We start from the raw sequence: 24,417 nt of genomic DNA on the forward strand, positions 1-24,417 counted from the left end.
CCCAACTGAATGTCTAAAGCTACTATTACTCTTAAGAACACAAAATCAATATAAAAATCATTTGTATCTCTATTATATTAGCAAAGAAAAACTAGGACTTGAATATAAGAAATATTCTCATTCTTATACCATCTGAAAATTATGAAATACTTAGGGATAAATCTGATAAAATGTATACAACATCTATACATTAAACACCGAAAATTATTTCTGAGAGAAATTTTAAAAAAACTAAAAAATGGAAAGGTATGCCAGGTCAAAGGATCTCAAAGCTCAATATTGGTAAATGTCAACTTTCCCAAAATTTAGCTACAGATTCAAAGCAATCACAGTAAAAATCCAAATACCCCAGGGCACCTGGGTATCTCAGAGGTTGAGCATCTGCCTTTGGCTCAGGTTGTGATCACCGGGTCCTGGGATCAAGTCCTGCATCAGGCTCCCCGCAGGGAGCCTGCTTCTCCCTCTATCTGTGTCTCCACCTCTCTCTCTGTGTATCTCATAAATAAAAAATTTTAAAAAATCCAAATAGCCCTACAAATATAAGTACAGTGACAATTTGATTTTTTCTTTTTAACACAGAAATGACAAGAGCCTAGAGTAGCTAAAATAATTTCATGTAAGAGTTGCATAGCTACAGGACTTAAACTCCTGACTTTAAGACATTGAAAAACTACAGTAAGCAAGATGGTGTGATATTAGTGTCAAAATCTATAAATAGATCAGCTCAACAGAATTGAATGTCCAGAAATTGATCCACACATATATGATCAATTTATTTTTTGATAAGAGCATGAAACAACTCGGTTGATAAAGAATAATATTTTCAACAAACATTGGAACAATTGGATATTCATTTAAAAAATAACTTTCATCTCTACCTCACTCCTAAAACAAGCATTAGCACCAAATGGATCAGACATGAGAGAATATTATAAAACAAAACAAAACAAAATCTAAGAATAAACAGAGGTGAAAATTTATGTTTTAGATTGGGCAAAGATTTCTTAAGTATAATGCAAAAGCATGATCCATTAAAATATGATAAATTGGACTTCATCATAATTAAGAACTTCTAATTTAGGGCAACATATTTGAACAGACACTTCACAAAAGAAGATATATGCATGGCAAGTAAGCACATGAGAAGGTGCCCAGCATTATTAGTCATTTGAGAAATGCAAATTAAAACCACAATGAAAGATCACAACTGGTCTATTAGAATGCCTACATCTAAAAACTGACCATACCGGGAATTCTCTTTACACAGCTTGTGTGAATGCCAAAAGGCCCAACGCCTCAGAAAAATAGTATTGAATTTCTCAAAAAGTTCAACATGTACCTCAGTATTTTCTACCTATTCTGTAACCAGGATTTTACCCAAGTAATAAGAGCATATGTCAAAACAAGGACTTGTCCATAAATATTTATAGAAGCTTTATCTGCTATACATCAAAACTTACAACACAACAAGTATGCATTACCAGGTGAATGGGTAGTTATACAAATGGTGGTATAGCCAGCAATGAAATATTATTCAGTAATAAATAGAATGAAGAACTGATGTATAAGGTAACAAGGATAAAACTAAAAATAATTTTATGCTGTGTGAAAGAAACCAGACAAAAAAATCATACAAACTGTATGATTTCATTTATATAAAATTCTGGAAAATGTAATGGCATAAAGCAGGCTGGGGCTGGAGTAAGTGTGGGATTGAAGGAGGATAAGATTTGGCACCTTCAATGGCTATGTGCAAGCTATCACCTCTCAAGCTGGATTTTGTATTTCCCAAATTGATATGTGCAAGGATCTAAATATCATTTTAAGTCCAGAAAAGTAATAGAGAGTAAATCCTGAGGAGAGTTCTTTGTGAACTTGTTTTTTTTTTTTTTTTTTTTGTGGTGCAGCAACTTCTACAGGTGAAGTTTTGCTGCAAAAAAGTTCATGGAAACGGGCTTTTACCTTTTCATCCTTAAAAATAACTGCACAAATGATCCCATTCCATATCTCAGTATTCCACTGATTTCCCATTAGTGCCTTCTCCAAGGTATAAAATTCTGTATACACTATATACTATATCTTATCTTTTCCTATCTTCTTTCTATCTCCTGATTCATCAATGCTTTTTTCCAAGAAAAGAGTTTTCCAAGAAACTAAAATGTAGTTAATTTTTTAGTTATAATGATAACTAATTTTTGTGCCTAATTTGGTGTGTGCTCACCTATAAAGTACTTTTTAGTCGGTCCTCTTTTTCCTATGAAACCTCTTCCACTACTTTTTCATACTGATTTAGAAGCTAGTTCCTTTTATGAGAATTCATATACAGGGAAATACTAATTTAGAAGAGGATTCTGTTTTAAAGCATAGAATGCCACCATATTTTATCACTAAGTATTATAAAATGGACTAAAACAATAACAGGTTCATTATCCCCAGATTATGTGACTCAATTTGGTGTCAGTATTTATAAAAGTCTTTTTTCCCATTGAAAAGAACCTGAGTTTTGAAATACAAAATAAAAACAAAGACAATTTGCCAATCTCATTAATAGAATATTTTGCTTAAAAATGACACATAGATGCACACATTTCAATAAAGCTAAAATGAGTGAAGGGAATTCTCATCATTAGATTATAGCCTAATCTAACAGGTAGATAGGACTAGTTGTTTAAATGATGCCTGGAGTAGGCAGGCTGCCCTGGGAATGTGAGCTGCTGCTTTCAGGGTCCCTGTGTTGCTGGGGGAGATTCACCAGATCAAGATAAAATGCCAGGAAACTGTTTTATCAAGATTCAGTTGTTTTTCTTGAATACCTACCTGCACACTCCATTTTTTTTGTGCTTTGCTGTATCATGTTTTGCCTTGCAGGTGTCACTTTTTTTTTTTTTTTAATACATTGAAGTTTTGCAGCAACCCTGCATTGAGCCAGTCTATCAGTGCCATATGCTCACTTTGTGTATCTGTCAAATGTTGGTAGTTCTTGCAATATTTCAATCATTTTCACTGTTGTTATATTTGTTATGGTGATCTGTGATCAGTGAGCTTTGATGTTACTATGGAAATTGTTTTGGGGCACCACAGAGTGTCCCTCTATAAGACGGAGAACTTAATCAGTAAGTGTTATATGTGTTCTGAATGCTCAATTGATCAGGGTTATTTCTCCACCTCTCTCCCTCTTCTGCAGACTTTCTACACCCTGAAACACAACAATCTTGAAATTAGGTCAATTAATAACCTTATAATGGCCTCTAAGAGTTCAAGTGAAAGTAAGAGTCACACATCTCTCACTTTAAATCAAAAGTCAGAAATGAGGAAGCTTCGTGAGGAAGGCATTTCAAAAGCTGAGATAGGCTGAAAACTAGGCCTCTTAGGCCAAATAGCCAACTTGTGAACACAAAGGAACAGTTTTTGGAGGAAGATAAAAGTGCTACTCCAGTGAACACACAAATGATAAGAAAGTGTAACAGCCTTATTACTGATATGGAAAGTTCTAACAGTCTGAAGAGAGGATCAAACCAGCACAACACTCCCTTAAGCCAAATCTTTATCCAGAGGAGGTCTCTAACTCTCAATTTGATGAAATGAGAGAAGTAAACAAACTGCAGAGGAAAACGTCTGAAGGTAGCAGATGCTGGTTCATGTGGTATAAGGAAAGAAGACATCTCCATAATATATAAATGCAAGATGAAGTAGGAAGCACTGATGTAGAAGCTGCAGCAAGTTATTCAAAAGACCAAGTTAGGGTTATTAATGAAGATGCCTACACAAAGCAACAGGTTCTTAGTGTGGATGACACAGCCTTTTACTAGAAGAAAATGCCATCTAGGACTTTCATACCTAAGGAGGAGAAGTCAATGCCTTGCTTCGAAGTGTCAAAGGACTGGCTGACTCTCCTGTTAAGGAACAATGTAGCTGGTGACTTTAAGCTGAAACCAATGCTCATTTACCATTCTGAAAATCCTAGGGCCCTTCATAATTATGCTAAATCTATTCTACCTGTGTTCTATCAGTGGAACAACAAAAGCTGGACAACAGCATATCTGTTTATAACGTGGTTTACTATTTTATACAGTTGAAGCCTACTTTTCAGGAAAAAAATATTCCTCTCAAAGTATTGACATCTAGTCACCCAAGAGCTCAGATGGAGATGTACAATGGAGTCAATGTTGTTAGTATGCCTGCTAACACAGCATCCATTCTGTGGCCCTCAGGTCAAGGGATAATTTTGACTTTCAAGTATTATCATTTAAGAAACACATTTCATAAGACTATGGCTGCCATAGACAGTGATTCCTCTGATGAATCTGGGCAAAGTAATTGAAAACCTCCTACAAAGGACTGATGCTAGATGCCATTAGGAACATTTGTGATTCATGGAAAGAGGTAAAATATCAACATAGAGTTTGGAAGACGTTGATTCCAACCCTCATGGATGGCTTTGAGAGATTCCAAATTTCAGTGGATGGGAAAACTACAGATGGAATGGAAATAGCAAGAGAACTACAATTAGAAGTGAGCCTGCAGGTATGACCGAATTGCTGCAATCTCGTAATCAAACTTGAACAGAGAAGGAATTGCTTCTTATGGATGAGCAAAGAAAGTTTTTTTTTTTGTTTGTTTTTGTTTTTATGGACTCTACTCCTGGTGAAGATGCTGTGGAAATTGTTGAAACAAGAAAGGATTTAGAATATTACTTAAACTTAGTTGATAAAGCAGCAGGAAGGTTTTGAGAGGATTGAATCCAATTTTGAAAGAAGTTCTATTGTGGGTGAAATGCTATTGAATTTCACTCACATAAACATCACATGTAACAAAGAAGCCATACATGAAAGGAAGAGTCCGTTCATGGATCAAAGTTCACTGTGGTCTTATTTTGAGCACTTACTACAGTCACCCCAACCTTTAGCAAACATTCTTTCCCTGATAAGTCAGCAACCATAACACTAAGGCAAGATCCACCACCAGAAAAAAATGATGAAAATGCAGATGATAGTTCACATTTTTAGCAACAAATTTTTTAAAAAAATTATGGTATGTACTTTTTTTAGACCTGCAGTACCGTGTAAATAACTTTTACATGCTCTGGGAAACAAAAAATTCATTTGAATCAGTATATTGTGATAGTCACTTTATAGTGGTGGTCTGGAACTGAACCTGCAATATTTCAGGGTGTGCCTGTAAATGCTCCCTGGGTTCAGTGAGCCTTTGGTGAATTTTCAAAGTTGAGAAAAGTTTATTGGGACGATTTCTGCAGGTTTTTACAGAAAACCAAAGTTTTGTAGGTCCTTATTCCTGTATCTTCTTTGATGCTACTCCAAAAGTGGATTTTTAAAGTGTTCTGAATTTTTTAGCTCTCCTAACACAATTAGAGATAACTAGTCACGTTTCTCTCTGTTTTCACCAGCATTCTATATATTCAATACATCTATCTATAATAATGTATCCAAATTATTATAACTAGACAAAATGAATGTTTCTATAAGATAAACTGAAGTACTATTTTATTTCAGATTAATATAATTTTTATGTGTTTAAACTATTATAATTTAATAATGCTATTTTGCATAGTGCCTGATATAAAGGGAGTTCATTATATTAATATTTTCATGATGAATTAATCTTCCCTAACCTTTCTCATTGGTAAGCACTAAAGATATTCATTGTAAAATGTTATTTTCATGAAAATAATGAGGTATGCTTCACAATGGAAGGAATTTTAGTTAATAATAATAAAAAATGAAAAACAATAAATTATTACATAATGGAGTTAGGCATGTACAGCAGTGTGATATAGGTCTGCTTGCCTAAATGATCTCTAATTCATTGAGCAAATTATCACAACATAATTTAACACCTAGCTGAGTACCACTGCTTAACAGATACTTAGCAGCAAGACCACTGTCCCCCTTTTCCATGATTTTCAGGAAGCATATCAATTGAAACTGAATTTCACTGCATTTTTTTTGAAAGCATTTTTTTAAATAAATAAATCTGATCAAAATTATGACAGAGAAGACACATGGTTATGTTCTAGATACATAGAAGAAAGGAGAAAGTTACTCCTAACAAAAAGTGAATTAAGAGATACACAATTATAATTTCAAGTCTAGACAATAATTAAGACTAAAGCAAATCCCAATGGCCTTGGTTTAATATAATTTTTAACTTATTTGATTCCCAGATGTTTTATTTATTTACTTATGTAAAGATTTTACTTACTTATTCATGAGAGACACATAGAGAGAGACAGAGATATAGACAGAAGGAGAAGGCTTCCTGTGGGGAGCCTGATGCAGGACTCAATCCCCGGACCTCGTGTTCATGACCTGAGCCATAGGCAGGCACTTAACTACTGAGCCACCCAGGTGCCCCCAATTCCCAGATGTTTTAATAATAAATGGTTTAGAGTTTATTGAAGTATAATGACATAAATAAATGGCACATATTTAAATGGTAAAGTTTAATAAATTTTGCCATATCTATGCACTCATAAAACCATCACTATAATCAACATAATGAGCATATCCATCACCAAAAGATTCCCTCATGCTCCTTTATACTCCCTTTCTATTACCACCTTCCCTTCCCTTCCAGACAACTGCTGATATGCTTTCTGATTTTGTACCTTTGTTTTCAATCCCTAGAATATTATATAAATAGAACCATACAGAATATACTGTATTTTTGGAGGGGACAGTGCATAGTTACTTTCACTCAGCACAATCATTTTGAGATTCATCTATGCTGTAGCACATATCAAGAGTGTGTTCCTTTTAACTGCTAAGTAACATTCCATTGTATTGATATGATACTGTATGTCCATTCACCTGTTGGAATTTGAGTTGTTTCCTGTAATTAACTGGGCTATTAACATACAAAGCTGCTATGGACATTCATAAACAAGTCGTTGTAGGAACACATGCTTTTACTTCCTAGGAGTGGACTGGCTGGATCACTTGGTAGGTGTAGATCTGACCTTTTAGTAACTGCCAGCCTCTTTGAAGTGTTTGTGCCATTTTGCATTTCCGCTAGTAGTGTATAACAACTCCAGGTTCTCCGTGCAAATTCTTAGCTGTTCTAGTGTATATGTAGTGCTATTTCACCATGTTTTAAATTTGCATGTTCTTTATGGCTTACAGGGTTGAGTATTTTTTTTTCATGCTAAATCTGAAGGAGAGATGAGATTATATCTGTTTTTGGATTCTTATTCATTAAGGTGGCTCACATTTTATTAAGTAGGGAATGTATCTTGGCCTCCTAATGCATTGCTATCACATTATGCAAGTGAGTTTTCCAATGGTGTGTATACATGAATATTGGACTATAAATGAATCCTATTTCCCAGAAATCTTCATTTCCATGATGGAAAGTAAATAAAAAAATTATTAACTCTGCTTTCAGTTTTTAAAATGTCAAGAATTCATTAGGATTTTTTTAAAAAAGTGAAATGCTAAGAGATTTGAAATAAAATTTCAGTATAATAATATTATAAGGCTATCAAATAAAAAGCTATGAATACTAACGTTTATCTACATTTTTAACATATATGTGGCTTGGCATATTGAATAGTTTTTATTATTTATTTTATATGTAAGTTTTTTCAGATTCTTACTTACTTTACTATTATTCAAAACATAGGTAAATGCAGAGGTGGCAAAGAATGCCACAGGTCATTGAAGGGAAAATGTAGGGAGCATTGAATATAGTTGTCATTGTAAATAAAGAATAGTCATAGGTTATTAGGATTATGAAATATTTATAGTAATATAAACTACGCTAATTATTAATACTTCATATGTCGAAGTTAGGAAGGGCAAGGAAGGATAATAACATAGATATTAGGGTCAGTCTTAAAGAAACATTCATCAATTACATTTTTGGCAAGAATTCCCCGAATGAATAGATCTAAATTTTATGTATCTGACTATAAAACGACTATGTTTACTGATGGGCATTACAACCTTCTATGATGGCTGATGTTCCTTTCTATCTGAATTTCTCATTAATGAATTTTTCCTCCACTATAGCCCTATAAAATTGTTAAACTACTTTCTAAGTAACGCCCTACTGGCATCAGAAGCATCTGGGATGGAATGGGAGCCACAGAAGAGTTTCCCAGGTATCATTACAGAGCTAGTGAATCAGTAGCTCTGGGCTAGAGCTTTGGTCTCTGCACCACAAACAAGAGCCTCAGATGTAACCACAGTGGAATGTAGTGAGACACATGACATACAGCTCTCCAACTTCTGCATCTACCTAAAACATCAACGTGGCTCAGAAACAAGATATGCCGATAGCTGTAAAGACATAGTTCAGAGCACTGTAGACACACTGAACTTTCCAGAGCTATTTTCATTAGTATTTCAGTCACACGTAACTTTGTGGGCTAGTCTGGGCTAGTGGCACCACTAATAATATAACTTATACAATACTATAAATTCTGTATTCTAAAGAACAAATTTAAAATTTTAACATATTAATGATAATAATGGCATATACTGAGAATTTTACATTTTTTATTTAATCTCTAAAAATAAACATGTAAAGTAGTTGCACTTTTAAAATATTACCAATGAAGGAACTGAGGTTTAGATAAGAAAAGCAACTTAGGGATGCCTGGGTGGCTCAGCGGTTGAGCGCCTGCCTTCAGCCCAGGGCGTGATCCTAGAGTCCTAGGATTGAATCCCACATCGGGCTCCCTGCATGGAGCCTGCTTCTGTCTCTGCCTATGTCTCTGTTTCTCTCTCTGTGTGTGTCTCATGAATAAATAAATAAAGTCTTAAAAACAAAAAAAGCTTTTCTCCCTCTGCCTATCTCTCTGCCTCTCTCTCTGTTTCTAATGAATAAATAAATAAAATCTTAAAAAAAAAGCAACTTAGTTTTCCTAAGTTGGGTTATTTAAAATTTTACCATTCAAATTAACTTGCGATTGACCTCCTATTTATAAGTGGATAGATGTTTGGATGTTGATCAATGGTTACACATTGAGGTTGATGTCAAGGTTAAGAAATGCATGGCTGGCCTTTGCTTCTCTACCATCACACAAACCTGACACACAACTGATTGCATCAGTCCAAAATGGAGCCTACATTTACTTTCTTCATTCAAATGAATGTTTTCATAATGTTTATGAAGGCAATGCAAGAGTTAACTGCAGCTTTATAAAATTATAAATAGAATTATTTATTTTATATAATCAATTACTTTATTCTATAATCAATTATTAATCTAATAACTAAATTCTTGGCTGGATTAGTTATACATCATTTTCATTCTATGGATTCATTTAGACTCATGTTAAATATTGTCTTCTAATTTTGAAAATTCCTTCTAACTTTTAGATCAATTAAACATAGATATTCCAAACAAAAATAGTGATCTGAAGGGGCATATGGACCCCCAATGTGTATAGCAGCAATGTCCATGTCCATCAATGGATAAAGTAGAAGACTAGTACTCAGCCATCAAAAGGAATGAAATCTTGCCACTTGCAACAATGTGGATGGAACTAGAGGGTATTATGCTAAGTCAGAGAAAAGACAGGTACCATATGATTTCACTCAAATGTGGATTTAAGGAACAGAACAGATAAACATAGGGAAGGGAAGGAAAAATAAAATAGGATAAAAACAGAAAGGGAGGCAAACCATGAAAGACTTTTGACTATAGGGAACAAACTGAGGGTTGCTGGAAGGGAAGTGGGTCAGGGAATGGAGTAATTGGGTGATGAGCATTCAGGTGGGCACCTGATACAATGAGCACTAGGGATTATATGGTACTGATGAATCACTAAATCCTATCCCTGAATCAAATAATATATTATATATTAAACAACTTGAGTTTAAATAAAGAAAAATAGATCTCCTACTAAGATACAAGCTATTTTATGTAAATAGCTCTCCTAGTTCTCCAATATTATATTCAAATAAAAATAAATATATGTATTTTGTCAAACATACAACAAAACTAGGTTTTGATTATTTACTTAGATAAAATAATTTTTTAAATTGCTTTTAATATGATTAAAGAAACAGATATATTACATAATATGAAAGAAATCTAATAAATTATGTATTTTCCTGGAGAGCAAATGAGAGTGCCAATTATTTCCACATAAAAATTAAATGAATCAGGATTATCTTCTGTAGTAGATAAAATGAAAGAAATATATGGTTTGTCTTTCCAAGTATTTTTCCTCTTACCTGCTGGTTTACAGGAAAGTTTCGGTTGATTTTTTTAATCTGCAACAATAAATAAATAATAAAAATGAGAACAATAAACATAAAGTTACACAAGAGCCCTCAAACTTATGAGAATCTATTTTTTAGTACATTGATATATACTAATATTCTAAATTGTCATATTAAAATCATTGCCTATCAAACACCAATTACAACTTTTTAAAAGATTTTGGCTACCAAAATGATATGGAAGCATTTTGAAAAAGATTTTCATCTAATAATTTTCTCATTTATGAAATATTAAAAGCCTGTGTTTCCATATAATGTTAGACAAGAATCTACAGAGAATATAGAGTGATATTTGTAATTTATTTTTTTATCTTGAAATATTATTTTCAATTTCTTTTAACATTCAAGAGAAAAGGAAATGAAATACTCAAATACTAAAAGATAAAAAAGTATATGTATCAAAATATTTTCATTCAGGACTCCAAATAAAGTATAACATTTACTTTAAATAATTTAATGAGTGACATTTCATAACAACTTAAAATTAATCTTCAAAGGAAAAAAAATTCCTCTATACTGTCATATAAACAAACTTCAAAATCCAACTTAAAATGAACATCAGATTTAGACAAATAACCTTATAGCACACAAAGTCTTTGTTCAACAGAATCTTCAGTAATCAAAACCAATTTTTATTTTTCTTTGGCTTTCTAGAGAAACTTCTATAATGCTAACTCTGTATGGTATAATCTACATCACACTAAACACTGTTTTCACTTAGAAACTATTTTACTGAATTATTTTATTTTCCTTGTTAGTTTTGGTTCCCTTTGTCTTACTGATAAATATGAACTAACAGGAAATTTAATAGATATGGTACACAGAGTTGGAGAATCATCAATGGCTTATGTACAAGAAAAGACTTACTGGAAACATATACAAAAAAAGAAAACATTAGAAGATTCATGTTATCTAATCAGGGGCATGTACAAAAAACATATATCTTTCTTACATTGCTATAGTCATTTCAAAATAGTTTTTGTTTTGGTGAGGAATCAGCTAAAGAATCTCTAAACTACTGGTATCTTCAGCTAAAATCAGGATAGTCTAGAGACAGAAAAAAATGCCTCCTAAACATCTTTTATTAATCAACTTAAAAATCCATATTGAATACTTTGTGGAACTATGCTTTTTGTTGTTCTTACAGATTGTTATAAAAATTATAAAATTCTACCAATATTTTGTATGTATGCTTGTCTTCCAGCATGAACTGTCTAGTTTTGTAATTTTTAATTTTTTAACCTGAAAAAAAGTCTGAATAATCCGAGTAATTGTAACAATGCTTGGGCCACAGTAATGTATATAAATGTGCACATGCACTATATATATATATATATATATATATATATATATATACACATATATATGTATATATATGTATGTATCATATGTGTGTTTGTGTATATATATATATATATATATATATATGATATGTGCAAAGAGAAGTGTGAAGACTATCATTCATTCATTTCTAAAAATGATCTTCTACCAATGTGATCTTTAATGATCTTCTACCAATGTGAGTCATGGTACTGTAAGTGCTGGAACATGAAAATGAAAGTTATTCCAAGCTGTGAAAATAGCATAATGATGCTAGTTTACAGAGTCTGAAGAGTCCAAGTGTCTGCAGTATGAAATGAACTTAAGTTCAGTGCAGAAGCTACAATGTAGACATAAAATAACATTGTCAAGCTTTGCAGTCATAGACAGGTTATTAATTATCCTGTGCCTAATTTCCATCCTTTGTAAAATGTCCATAGTAATATTAGCCAGATATATTTGTTGGAAAAATTAAATGAAAAAACAAATGTCATGAAGTTAGAACTCAATAAGTGATGATTATTAATACAATAAATAATAAGACAAAAATTAATGTAAAAGAAGATTGGATTTCCTTTGAAGACAATGAGAATATTTTAAGGAAGCTAAGCAAATATGTCCTTTTTGTACTATCCTTTGTGCCTTTATTGTTTTCTTGGCAACTCTAGATTAGGATTTATATATGCAAGTACCAAGTGAGTGACAACCATGTGTGAACCTCAGTGGGTCCCAGAGTAGAGGTTGCCAGCTGTTCACCTTCAGAGCCTCAATCACTTTGCAGGCATGCCCATGGTTGGAGGGATAAGGAATCAATGGAAGTTTCTTCCTCAGGTGTGAAAGTGTTTATCAGTTGGAAACAGTGTGCCCGCTTTTACATTTACAAACATACTTTAGGAAACCTAAATTATGAATAAACTCAATGTAAAAAATGTTAGAAGTACTTTGTTTTAGGTTACTCATTTAGTAGTCATAAGAAACCATATCACTAAAATAGCTTAATAAGATAAAACTATTGGAAACATTAATGACAATTTAAATTTATTTTTAAAAATAATGCTGTATGTCATATGGTTGAAATAATGTTTAATGTATTAAATGTAATAAAATATCAAACTATAAATAATATATTCTTAAATGCATTCTTAGAGCAAAGTTTTAAAAATTGTCTACTTTTGGCAACAATATTAATTCTAAATAATGGAAATCCTAAATTCTCTGCATCATTTTTAGACTGCTCTGCAAATAAGGAAAATTAAAATTTGTCTGAAAGATGTTTTTAATGTTAAACTTCTTAGAAACCAATGTTAATTATTTGTTTTCCGAACCAATAATTTGTGTTATGAGAAGCTGAAAATTTAATATAATCTTGAACAAAAAGAATCAGTGGCTTGAAGAGATGAAAGGAAATAATTGCAGTCACATCAAACTAGCTGTTTATGGAGCAGGATTACTTAAGCTATTAATCCTATGGCTGTAAAGGAAGCAGAGTATGATTTTCAGCTGGAATGCCTTGTCATTCTATAAGAACAGCAAGTGACATACACAACTACCAAGTACAGTGCATTTGGATGAAGGAAATCCATATTAAAGCTTTTAGCCCAAAAGAGAAAGATAAATCTGTAAATACTTAATGTTTTAACATCACATTGATGTAAGCTGAGAATGTGGAATATAATGTCTATGTGAAAGTATGAGAAGTTACAATTTACATGCTATATTTTTTCAGGAACCCCTCACATCTTAATAAAAACAGGAAGCATGCTTGAATTGGTACTCATAATATAAAGAAATGACAGAGAGAGTAGAGGAAGGAAGGTAGGGAGGAAGAAGAGGAGTGAGGGAAGGAAGAATAAATAAATCTCCTGGATGGAAGAATTTTATTTATGTAGATATTCTACCTTCGAGGATGAGTATAGAATTAGAATTTATGGCTACCCTAAGGAAAGACATTTATTTCAAAGACAGCAAAGTATTTCTATAAATCATTTTTAACCACATACCTCTTTAAAATCTGATGAAACTGTGTGACCTCTTCCAGAGGATTTATGGATACTTTAAAATTTTATAGAGAGTTCCAGAAAAGAAGGAGATTTAATACAATGGCTCAAGAAACAGCTGATTTGGCCTTCTATCAGGTAGTAAAGCACAGCTGTCCTACAGAAGATGCCCTGAGACGCAGAGTGCTATGGACAAAGCAAGAAGCTTTGCATCTCCAATAATTTTTATACCACAGTTATTTACAGACGTATTACTTGTTTTAATGACTTCTACATATTCAAAAGACAATATCTAGATTCAGGATGGTATGACCTACTCAAAAGAAACAAACTCTAGGTAGTGAAAATTTCTTATTTTATTTGAGAACATAAGTCTTATAAAAGTATGGTATGAAATTCAAATATCTTAAAATCAAATATCAACTTATTTTTGTTTTATTGTGAAATCATGGTAAGATAATGCTCAACTCAGTGGAATGTTTCTGGAACTATCATTCATTCCTAGGACACTGAAAACCCTCTGAGAATGGAAATTCTGCCTTCTTCTTTTAGTTCCCCCAACATGTGATTTTAGTTCTATGAATGACATAAAATACATGACTGATGTTAAACAAATGACACTTCTTTACGTAGTATTTACTTAAAATAGTATTTAATAAAAGTCAGTATTCAAAATCAAACCTATGCCATTGCATACTTAAATAGGCTTTTTCAGATTTGTTCAGGAAAACAATATATAGTACTTTAATTTCTATTTTTCTCTAGAATCACGCTGGAACATTTCCTTCTAACTAGACTATTGCAACACCTCAAATAAATGAGATAGACATATATTGCCGGGTTCACAGTACAAACACAAGTGCATGTGCATACACTTGGAGCATACCATGTTTTTACAATGTGGACAATCCATAGAGAGCTGCAAAGATTTCCTAGTTAATCTGTGTTCATATGGTCTAACTAGGGAATATGTTGAATAATTTTAAATTGAGATCAACAAATAGTTACCTGAACAAAATTTTTCATTAAAATGGGTGAAAGGACCAAAAAAAAAAAAAAATAAAATAAAATAAGACCAAATGAATCCTTTTATGTCACCATGATGTGAAGAAGAAAGTTGATGTTTCATTATAAACCTCTAGGCTTAGAAGTAGCAGAATAAAGATCTAAAATAGTGCCTTATTTCTTTCCTTCTGTATCACTTAACATTGTCAAATACCATTTATTTTATATTTTTTGTATTATGATCTGCTTGCCCTCTCCCTTTAGAAAAAAGTTCATGATGTCACAGGTTTCTGTTTTATTCAATACATTACTTCTTACATGCAAGAGATATCTGGGTCTTAGTAGGTGCTCAATCAATGTTTGCTGAACAAATGAAAAGACAGACTATCTCAGAACAAAAAAATCAAATTCTCTGAGGTTAACTTAGTCTTGAAAGTAAGTTCGTGCAGAAGAAAATAAGTTTCTAAATTATTAACTTTGAATGTCCATAGGAATTCTAATGGCTACAAAACTTAGAGTTTATACATACATGAGAGTGGGAAGGAATGCCTGATGATTACAAGCAAATTCATCTCACGGGAAGAATAGTTTGTGGACTGAGACATAAGCATGGAGATGGCGGGTGGGGGGGGGAGAGAGAAAGAGAGAGAGAGAGAGAGTTGTGAGCAGGGAGTGGCTGGGTCTCCTGCAGTTTGGCATGGCAGGTGACGGTTGGGGAAGTAGTTTTAGAAAGCACAAATTAACTTGGGAAATCCCAGTGGAGAGATTTGGACTCTCTTCCCCAGGTCCTCACTGAATCTCTGTATCAAAGATGGTTTCAAAATGATAGAACAGCTGTAGGTAGAGGAGATGTTTGAATGTGAACACCAGAATCTGAGATTTCTCATGCCTGCTAGGCTGATGAGAAAATAACACAAGTGCTGGAAGATAAGAAGCAGCTTTGTGACATGTGAACTGGAGATACTGGCAGGATCACACACACCAGGAATCACATAAGAACACAGGGGAGGAACCCCACAGAAGAGTTTCCAGAGACCAAGGCTGAAGTCATACATTATTCCTGCAGGGAGAAGGGAGGAAAAGGAAAAAGGAGAACTGGAATTGAGTATTTACCCCAAAAGAGTGAATTCTAATTTAGAAGTGACTGAGATGCTAAGAAGCACCAACTTGAGTTTACTGCATTAGTAGAAATGGCAGGCTGAGGTCCAGTGAGATTTAAATAAGTTCCTGTTTAAAAAAAAGTTACAAAACCTGAGCATAGTGCTTAGCCAGTAAATTATTGTTTAACTTCTCCGTAGGATTTCCTATCTCTGCTTTTCCTGACTTTTAATAGTGACCTGCATCCATTAATTTGTAGAGGGGATTTTGGAATTTAGTCATCCAGTTTCTCATGTAACGAAAAAGAACATCAAAGATGAAGGTGCACATTTCCGTAATTTTATGTTCTTGATAAAAAGGAGATAATTAAAAACAGTGCTTCAGGTTTGCCCTTCTATAATACTTACAAGACACTATTTTAAAAATGCAAACCTTAAATTGGCAGAATGCTATACCATTCAAACCCCTCCATGATTACCTGTATAATAGGTCTCTGTCCAGAAGTACTGTATACATACCTTGTGCCTTCCCTCACACACCCTCTCCCTGCCACACCACCTGCTCACTTGCACTTGCATGCTCTGTCTCCTGTCCTTTTCCCTCTCTGCATCCTCCTCACTCCCTCTCTCTTTTTTTTCACCTGCAAAGAATCTATTCTTGTGTGTGTGTGTGTGTGTGTGTTTGAGGTGCACAGAAATTAAAGAGTTTTTAAATTCATCCAAACGTGGCAGTCTGGTTCTGTCTGACCAGAGAGGCTGTGTTATTGTACTACATGATCAGGAACCATAACCACCATAAAAACTTTTCTGAAAACCCTAGTGAAATTGACCAGTGACTTTCTTTTTAATATTCCCCATGGGCGTAGTTCTTACATTGTTCTTGTTGCATGTGCTTACTGACCTCTACTTCACCATAACCATTACTTGCACAGCCCTTATCTTCACTCAGCCTTGCAGTGTGACCAACTATCTAAAAAAGATGGTCAATCACCGTTAGCTATCTTATGGGGCATATTGCATGCTGCTCCTATGTTCTTAACCTCATTGATAATCCTAAATCTGAATCAAAATAATGTCAATTCCTTTTGTTGTTGGTGATACTCTGCAGGTCATCACTAGGGCTCAGTGTGAGGCTCTCGTTTCTGATTTGAAAATCTGTAACTGGTTTAGCTCTCCTAATTCTTTAACTAGGATCTGATTTAATCTTCTTTATTAGTATAATCTTGTAATTTTACTTATTACAGAACCTTGTAATCATTACATTAATATATGTTTTGGACTAATGAGAACAGTTGGTATAAAGAACTGACATACTCTTGTTCTGACAAAATATAACATGGGTTTTAATTTTACCACAAATTCTGGAAATTTAATTTTTACTACAAATCTCAATATGTAAATTTTAATGTTTAATGTTCAAAGACGGTGAGGACAATGCATCAAAACCTATTTGTAAGCCAGGTGTGGTTTATGGAAACACATCTAAGGGATGGTTATGTTAAAAAGAAAAATAAATTAAAATCACAAATAGATATGCAAATTTAATTTTAAAATGCAATTCCAATATTTATAAAAGTAATGGTAAAGGAAGTAGAATAAGTAAAATAAGAATATAATTATCCTTTTATATCATATAGGATCAGCATTTATTTCAAGTTAACAAATATTCTGATTAAAATTAATCCATTTAACAGGGACACCTGGCTCAGTGGTAGAGTGTTTGTCTTTGGCTCAGGTCATGATCCCAGGATCCTGGGATCAAGTCTCGTACCAGGTTACCCTCAGGGAGCCTGCTTCTCCCTCTATGTCTCTGCCATTCTCTGTGTCTCTCAAGAATAAACAAATAAAACTTAAAAAAAAGAGAAAGCAATCTATTTAACAGAAAAAATAAATAATTGCCCTTATCATTATTATTTAACAGTGGCATTAAAGAATTATAGCCTAGATAATATGGTAAAAAAATAGAATGTAAAAAGGTATCTATTTAAAAAGGGCATGATGCATATGCCATTAGAGGAAGATAATCCACTGTATAATAAATACCCAAGAAAATTAGATTAAGAATGACTAAGATTTTAAGTCGCTTGAATACCATATATGTATATCCAAATCAATAGTCTTCTCCAGTTTGAAAAATAAAAGATACAGATATAGGACAAAATGTTTTTGATCACTCTAAGAAGAACAAAATTAGTAACAATTACTCTAAGAAGTAGATTATATATAGAAATATATATGTCAAAAAAAGAAATATATATGTTAAATTTCTTCCAAATTAAAATTTCTGATGATACTATTTAAGAGCAACTATATTTAGACTTTTATGAGTCCATCAAGAATAAATGGCCAAACACACTCGAGAGTATTTAAGGTTAATCTCTGAGGCTAGTTAAAAGCATTTAGAATTTCAAGTGCATGTAAAATTACAAAAATTAAAACAGAGTTTTACCACTGAAAAACTAAATGAACCAATGACTTTTAACACATAATTAATTGAATACATAGTATTAAATATAAATATACTAATTAAACTATATGAATAAAATATAATAATAAGAATAGTTGCATATATATATATAATGTATATACTGAGTTAATGGAAAGATTGTATGTTAAATTTCAATAGAGAGCAAAAGTGGAACAAGTGGTTAATTACTTGAATCATCCACTAGTATCATCCACCAGTGTCCAACACTGTCCATATTTAACGCAGACATATTTAAGAAAGAAAGCAAAATCATTAGGCTCCTAAATGGGTTGAGAAAGCATGAGGCACAGCTACCTTCCTATTGATGACAACTAGAATGGAGATGTGAACTGACTAAAAGCATTTTGTTTGAAGGCATGTGAGAGCACCTGCTCTTACAAGGGGTAGTATAGGTATGGTTCCGGACTGATGAGTACAAAGAGGTGAGCTGGCCTTCTGCAGACACTGGATTGGCACTTGGAAGAGTCAGAAGCATAAATTGCCCAGACAGAGAAAGAAGCAGAACATTTACTTTTCTCATAGGATAATATTGGCAGGATTTGTGATCTGTAGGGCTCTGAACACAAAACTATTTTTCACTTCAAGATATTTGCTGAGTTCTGAATCAAGGTAGGACAAAAGGTTAAAAATATTAATCTGAAAATTATGCAAAAGCAGAAAACAGTTTTAGAAATCTGCTGTGCTGAGAAGTAAGCAAGGTGAATTCAGAGCCAGCTAAGGAGAGTTCCCAGGAATAGACTATACTCTCAGTTCAAAGGCCTGGAGGGCTATAGCACTGGAAAAGGAAAAAAAAAAAAAAAAATAGAAGTAAACAGAACCCTAACTTCAATATAGTCGTGATCCAGCTGATTTGATTAAGATATCAATCTTGGTTTGTTCATATACTTTGGTTCTTTTTCTAAATATAATCAGCAGTGTTTTAACTGTTTAATATGTCCCAAAAATCCAAAGCGCACTATTATTTAATGGTATATTTTAAATGATTTCTATTTCAAGTAATAATCACCCATTTAATGATGATACATACAAAGTTAAATAACTATTAGTCCTTTAGAAATGGGTAATCTCAGAATATAATTACTGTCAAGGGAAAATGTTCATGATTAATTTTTTAAAAGATTTTATTTATTTATTTGACAGAAAAAGAGAGAGAGAGAGCACAAGCAAGGGGAGTAGTAGGCATAGGGAGAGGGAGACTCCTTGCCAAGCAGGGAGCTTGATGTGGGGCTTGATCCCAGGACCCTGGAATCATGACCTGAGCTGAAGGCAGATGCTTAACCGACTGAGCCACCCAGGCACCCCTTATGATTAAATCCTAATTGAACAAAGGATAATATAATGTACACAAGAGGATGATAATTTTATTTTATATATGTAAATAAGAACCCACATATTTTAATATATTTGTAATAATATACTAATAAAAACACTAGTAATATGTTATTGCAATAAATTTTCATTTTAACTCTTCTGCACTTTAATAAAAATCTAAAATTAAAAACAAATGAAAGGACATATTTTAATATATATTTTTGTATCAATACTAATACACCAAATGGCAAATGAGGTTTTGTACTTGATTTTCTAGAAAGTAGTATGCTCAAGAAATATAAAAGTCAGTAATATAGATAAACTCTTGCAGAAAGAGGATTTTGAGTAGATTTTTCTAAGGGGAAGAATCATTAAATGCACAACATGAGAAAAATCTTCATTTTCTGAATGAAGTATAATAGAAAAGTTATTTTCTAGATCTTATAATTAATTACTAAAACTTCTACTTTTTGCATATCATGTACATATTTTTATAGATGCTAAATAATGTAAGAAAAACGAGGCATTCTAATTTATCAAATGTTTTCACCATTTATTCTGTCTCCTTACTCTATTACATTAGGGATATTTTTCTTGTGAGAATCTTTGGTATTTATGAAGTCTTACATTTAAAGAAATAAGTATTTTGAAACTCTATTATATGCAAGAATATCATAGTCCTATAGTATTAAAGTTTAATTTAAATTCATAGCTTTTTCATTAAAGACTTTTCATTAGAACTTTAAATTTTAAGTTTGAAACTTAAAAAAGCTCGGAGGACAAATATAAAGTCATTGAATGCTTACTTTACAATTTTTTTTCAGATAAATTTCTTATACTAAAGAAATGAAAATAGTCATGGTTAATTCAATTTAACTTACCTGACATCAAAAGTGAACATCTGCTAAAATAAATATATGAACTGTACTTTAAGGAATAATATTTATTTTTACTAAATGATGGAATAAATGATAAATATGTGTCTTCCTTTTTCTTTGACAACATCTCACTGAATGTTAATGATGAAAACCCCTTAATGGAAGCTTAATTATTGCAGCAAATCTGTTAAATTGAGATAAAGGTAATACATAATTGGCTCTAGTAAAGATTTGTTTGGAACTGATTAAAAATAAAATTTGGTGTAATAGGATTGCCCATTTGTTTTAAATATCACTCTTATTTTCTGAATCCCTTAATTTTGCATATTCATTTTTAGCATCATCAAATGTATCTAGAAACTAAAACTGTAATATCCTCTTATGACTATCTCTTCAGACCAAAAAAGAAATATAATAGGATATTAAAATAATCCTTTAAAAAATTTCTCTCCTCCTAATATGAATGTCTTTAAGGATGGTTTCTTCCAAGTTTGAAAATCAGTGAAGATCTTACATTAAAAACTTTCTGTCCAAGTTCTATTGATCTTTTATTTTTTAGATCTCATAAACAAGGTGATTTTGGTGTATGAAGTTGTGTGTTTTCAGAACAGATGCTGCAGGACCCTGCTATCAAGGTGTATTTTCCCATGAAAATCAATTTTGAAGATTTACCCAAGCAAATCATTCTTATGAAAGCAAAAAATAGTCCTCCAATTCCCTTAGAGATTTGTGGCCAATATTATTTAACAGATGTGTGAGGACTAAGAGAGATCTTTATTCTATAGATATAAATCCACCTGACGACTAATGATATTAGTGTGTGGGCACATAAGGCAATATATCCATTCTGCAGCTGCTGATAAAATTCTACCTTTACCATGTAGAGGGAAGAATCAAAAAATAATTTTTGTCTCAGGAGCTCATATTTCAGCTCATATTTTTCATCCATTTTTTTCAGGATATGGATTCTGTCCCATTGCTACCTAGTTACTCTCCATCTCTATGGATATAATTTTAAAAGTATGCCATGTTGCATTTAAAAACATATCTATTAACAATAAATCAATATTTCAGGATGATTGGGTATTATATGCAAATGAGTTTTCTTAAACTTTATTTTTCCTAGTACAAGAATTTTTCAATTCTGTCATCATCTTTAATATTAGCATATATATGATAAATACCGTGTAGATAACACACACACCTATCTTTATCTATCAATATCTATATCATCTATCTAATCTTTCTATGAATTAAAAGCCTAAAAGCTGAAAGTGGGTTGCAACCATTTATAAATGCATATGTTTATTAATTCAGGGCTAATTTATTCTTTCTTCCACGAATTCACTAAACTTCAGACATGACTGTATGTCAGACATCAAGTGAATGCCAAGGATATAGGATCCCTATCCTCAGGAATTATCTGATATAGCTGGCAAGACAAACATGCAACAAATAATTCTAAATTTTTGAGATGAGTGTTACAATAGGTACTATAAGACATTATAAAAAGAGGAGAAAATTGCAAAATTGTCTGCAGGGTAGGTGTGTCTGCACAGTGTAGGAAGCATGGGTTTCAGGAAGTGATGAAACTTTTTGCTATGTCAGTTTAATCATAGGTGAAGAAATTAGGTTTACCATTGCTAAATAATTAGGCAGGACTCTTAAAGAAGAGAATGCAGGGTTTATACATAATTCAGACTCAATCCTCAGGAATTGTTTTCAGCCACCTCTGCACCATAGTTAGGTGTCCTCAGCTTTTAAGCTCCATCTTAGAACAATGGGTCTTTTAGGATGTATTCAATGAACAACTGCAAACTCAAAATGATTTCTTGCATAATTTCATAATGGCCCTTCATCTACCTACTCAGCACACTTCATTTACACCTTCCCTGCCATATTGAGTTGCTAGTAGGTAAGAATGTAGCCCCCATGAAATACCCTATAATGAGCATTTAGAGGTAAAATGTATTTCCTTAGTCTGGCTTCCTTAGAAGTATAGCCTGAGGAAGTCATAGATGCTAAACCATTATTGAGGGAGAATGTTCAATTCCAAAGAAGCAAGAGTGAAAGGTAAAAGGAACAGCATAACAGCAGAATGCAAATACAAGGTGGTGAGTTGCTTGAGTCACTGGGCTGGCCATAGCTTCTTGAAATATTGCTGGTGTTCAATGGAGTGTGATACATCTGTAGAGCCTTATGCAATTACTGCATTTCCAAATAGCTCATGCATTGGTGAAGGACAAGTACTTTGTTAGCTATCTCCTTTTTGCCCCTTGTCTCTCACTGGATAATGTATGTCCCATGGGGATAAGTTGCTGCACAATCCTACTGAGTTACCATCAGTGTGGGGGCAGCTGGTGGGGCCAGTGGGATTGGCTCCCGTCACTTTGAGCAAGATGAAGGCCATCTTGAAGTCTAGCCCTAGGCACTGCAGGTGGCTAAAACTGTGAGTGTGTTAAGCTGAGGTCCCCTGGGAAATTCCCGTGGCTCTGAAACTAGAGACTATTAAGAACTGGGAATGCTCTGGCCAGAAAGAAAGGCAAAAGAATGAGTCCTGTTGGGCAAGGGGGATTGGGTTATGCAGGCAGAGCCAGATGGATCAAGGATGGCATATGATTGTGTCCAGTAACACTGCCCCATTTTATAATGATTGCATTATCCAGCTAATATCAAAGCAGATATTTTGGGTTGTACAAATGAAAATCAGCTAATATGGTTCAATACCAAAAATTTAGGAACTTTATTTAAGTTTTAGTTAGTAATTCTCCAAGAAACAAAGTAGGTTATTTTATTGAGATCTCTCCTGACCTAACATGCCAAAATAAACTCTAATTGTGTGAAAAGAAAAAATATGATTGTCAAAATTATGCACACAGTGTTATGCCCAAACTTGCCCTTGGTTTTATTCTGATTTAAATTACTGGCTCTGCAGTTGTTTGATTTCACTCCCTATAACCCATTTTCAGTTGACACCTGCATGTCTGACGTTCATATTTTGGTGCATGAAGAAAAACAATGTAGAAAACAACAACAAGCTAGCACTAAAAAGTACATCTAAGGACTCAGAAATGTCAGCAGCTATAAAAAGGAAGAAAAAGTATACTTACGTGACACCTATGCCTGTCAGAACCACACTCTGCAAGCTCTGATCACAGCCCTTAGTTCATTGTCAGTAAATCTTCTTTGTACTAGATTTTATTTTGTCATGACTTTCAATTCACCTACAAGCTTTGTCAAGCCTTTTCAACGTGGCAGACATAATAGTTTTTCCTTTAGCTTTTCACAATCAACATTTTTAGGGAAAAAATATTCTATTTTTTAAATTTTATTTATTTATTCATGAGAGACACACACAGAGAGAGAGAGAGAGAGAGAGAGGCAGAGACACAGACAGAAGGAGAAGCAGACTCTACGCAGGAACCCAGATGTGGGACTTAATCCCAGGCCCCTGGGATCACGCTCTGGGCTGAAGGCAGGCACCAAACCGCTGAGCCATCCAAGGATCCCTCTATTTTTTCAACTTGCAAGTGTTTCCATCTAATATTGCAGATCCCTATGAATTAAACATTTGAATGAATTTGCTTTCACTTCTGAAGGTAAATGTGTAACAGATATAAGATGAATAAAATACCTGCTGAGTCAACTCAGATGACTGATTGAAGGTGTGTGTGGGGGGGTATGTGTGTGAAAGAGACAGAGACAGAGAGACAGAGAGATAGAATCCAGAAAGGCTGTGATTATCTCACAAAAATCAGAGAGAGTATTGATTTTACACACATTTACCTTAGGATTACTATGGTTTTAATATTAAGTAATGTGTAGATATTGTTGGTTATTTGTCTCAAAAGCTGTTCACAATCTTTTTTTTTCTCAGTCATTTCCCACCGTAGACACCAAAAATGGTAGAAACTAGCCACCCTCACCTCCCTGCCCCACCCTCCTTTATCAAGCTTTTCTCTTAGCTTGATACAAAGAGACATGTGTAGTTGGTACTATGTATCCTTCTTTCCTGTTCCAAACACTAAAGTGATGTTTGGAACTGTTGAAGCCCTTGTGTAACCATGAAGT

General features: G+C 33.3%; 1 protein-coding gene across 6 annotated transcripts in view; it reads right to left on the bottom strand.

The window, feature by feature from the left end:
- SNTG1 (syntrophin gamma 1) overlaps positions 1-24,417 on the bottom strand; it is an 818,827-nt gene that overhangs the window by 138,907 nt on the left and 655,503 nt on the right. For all 6 annotated transcript variants that reach the window (XM_077876979.1, XM_077876980.1, XM_077876977.1 and 3 more), the window contains one exon: positions 10,203-10,241. In XM_077876979.1, the coding sequence (XP_077733105.1) occupies positions 10,203-10,241 (39 nt within the window). The remainder of the gene's footprint in view (positions 1-10,202; positions 10,242-24,417) is intronic.

Source organism: Canis aureus, chromosome 28 (genome assembly GCF_053574225.1).
Source record: "Canis aureus isolate CA01 chromosome 28, VMU_Caureus_v.1.0, whole genome shotgun sequence".
NCBI classification, from domain to species: Eukaryota; Metazoa; Chordata; class Mammalia; order Carnivora; family Canidae; genus Canis; species Canis aureus.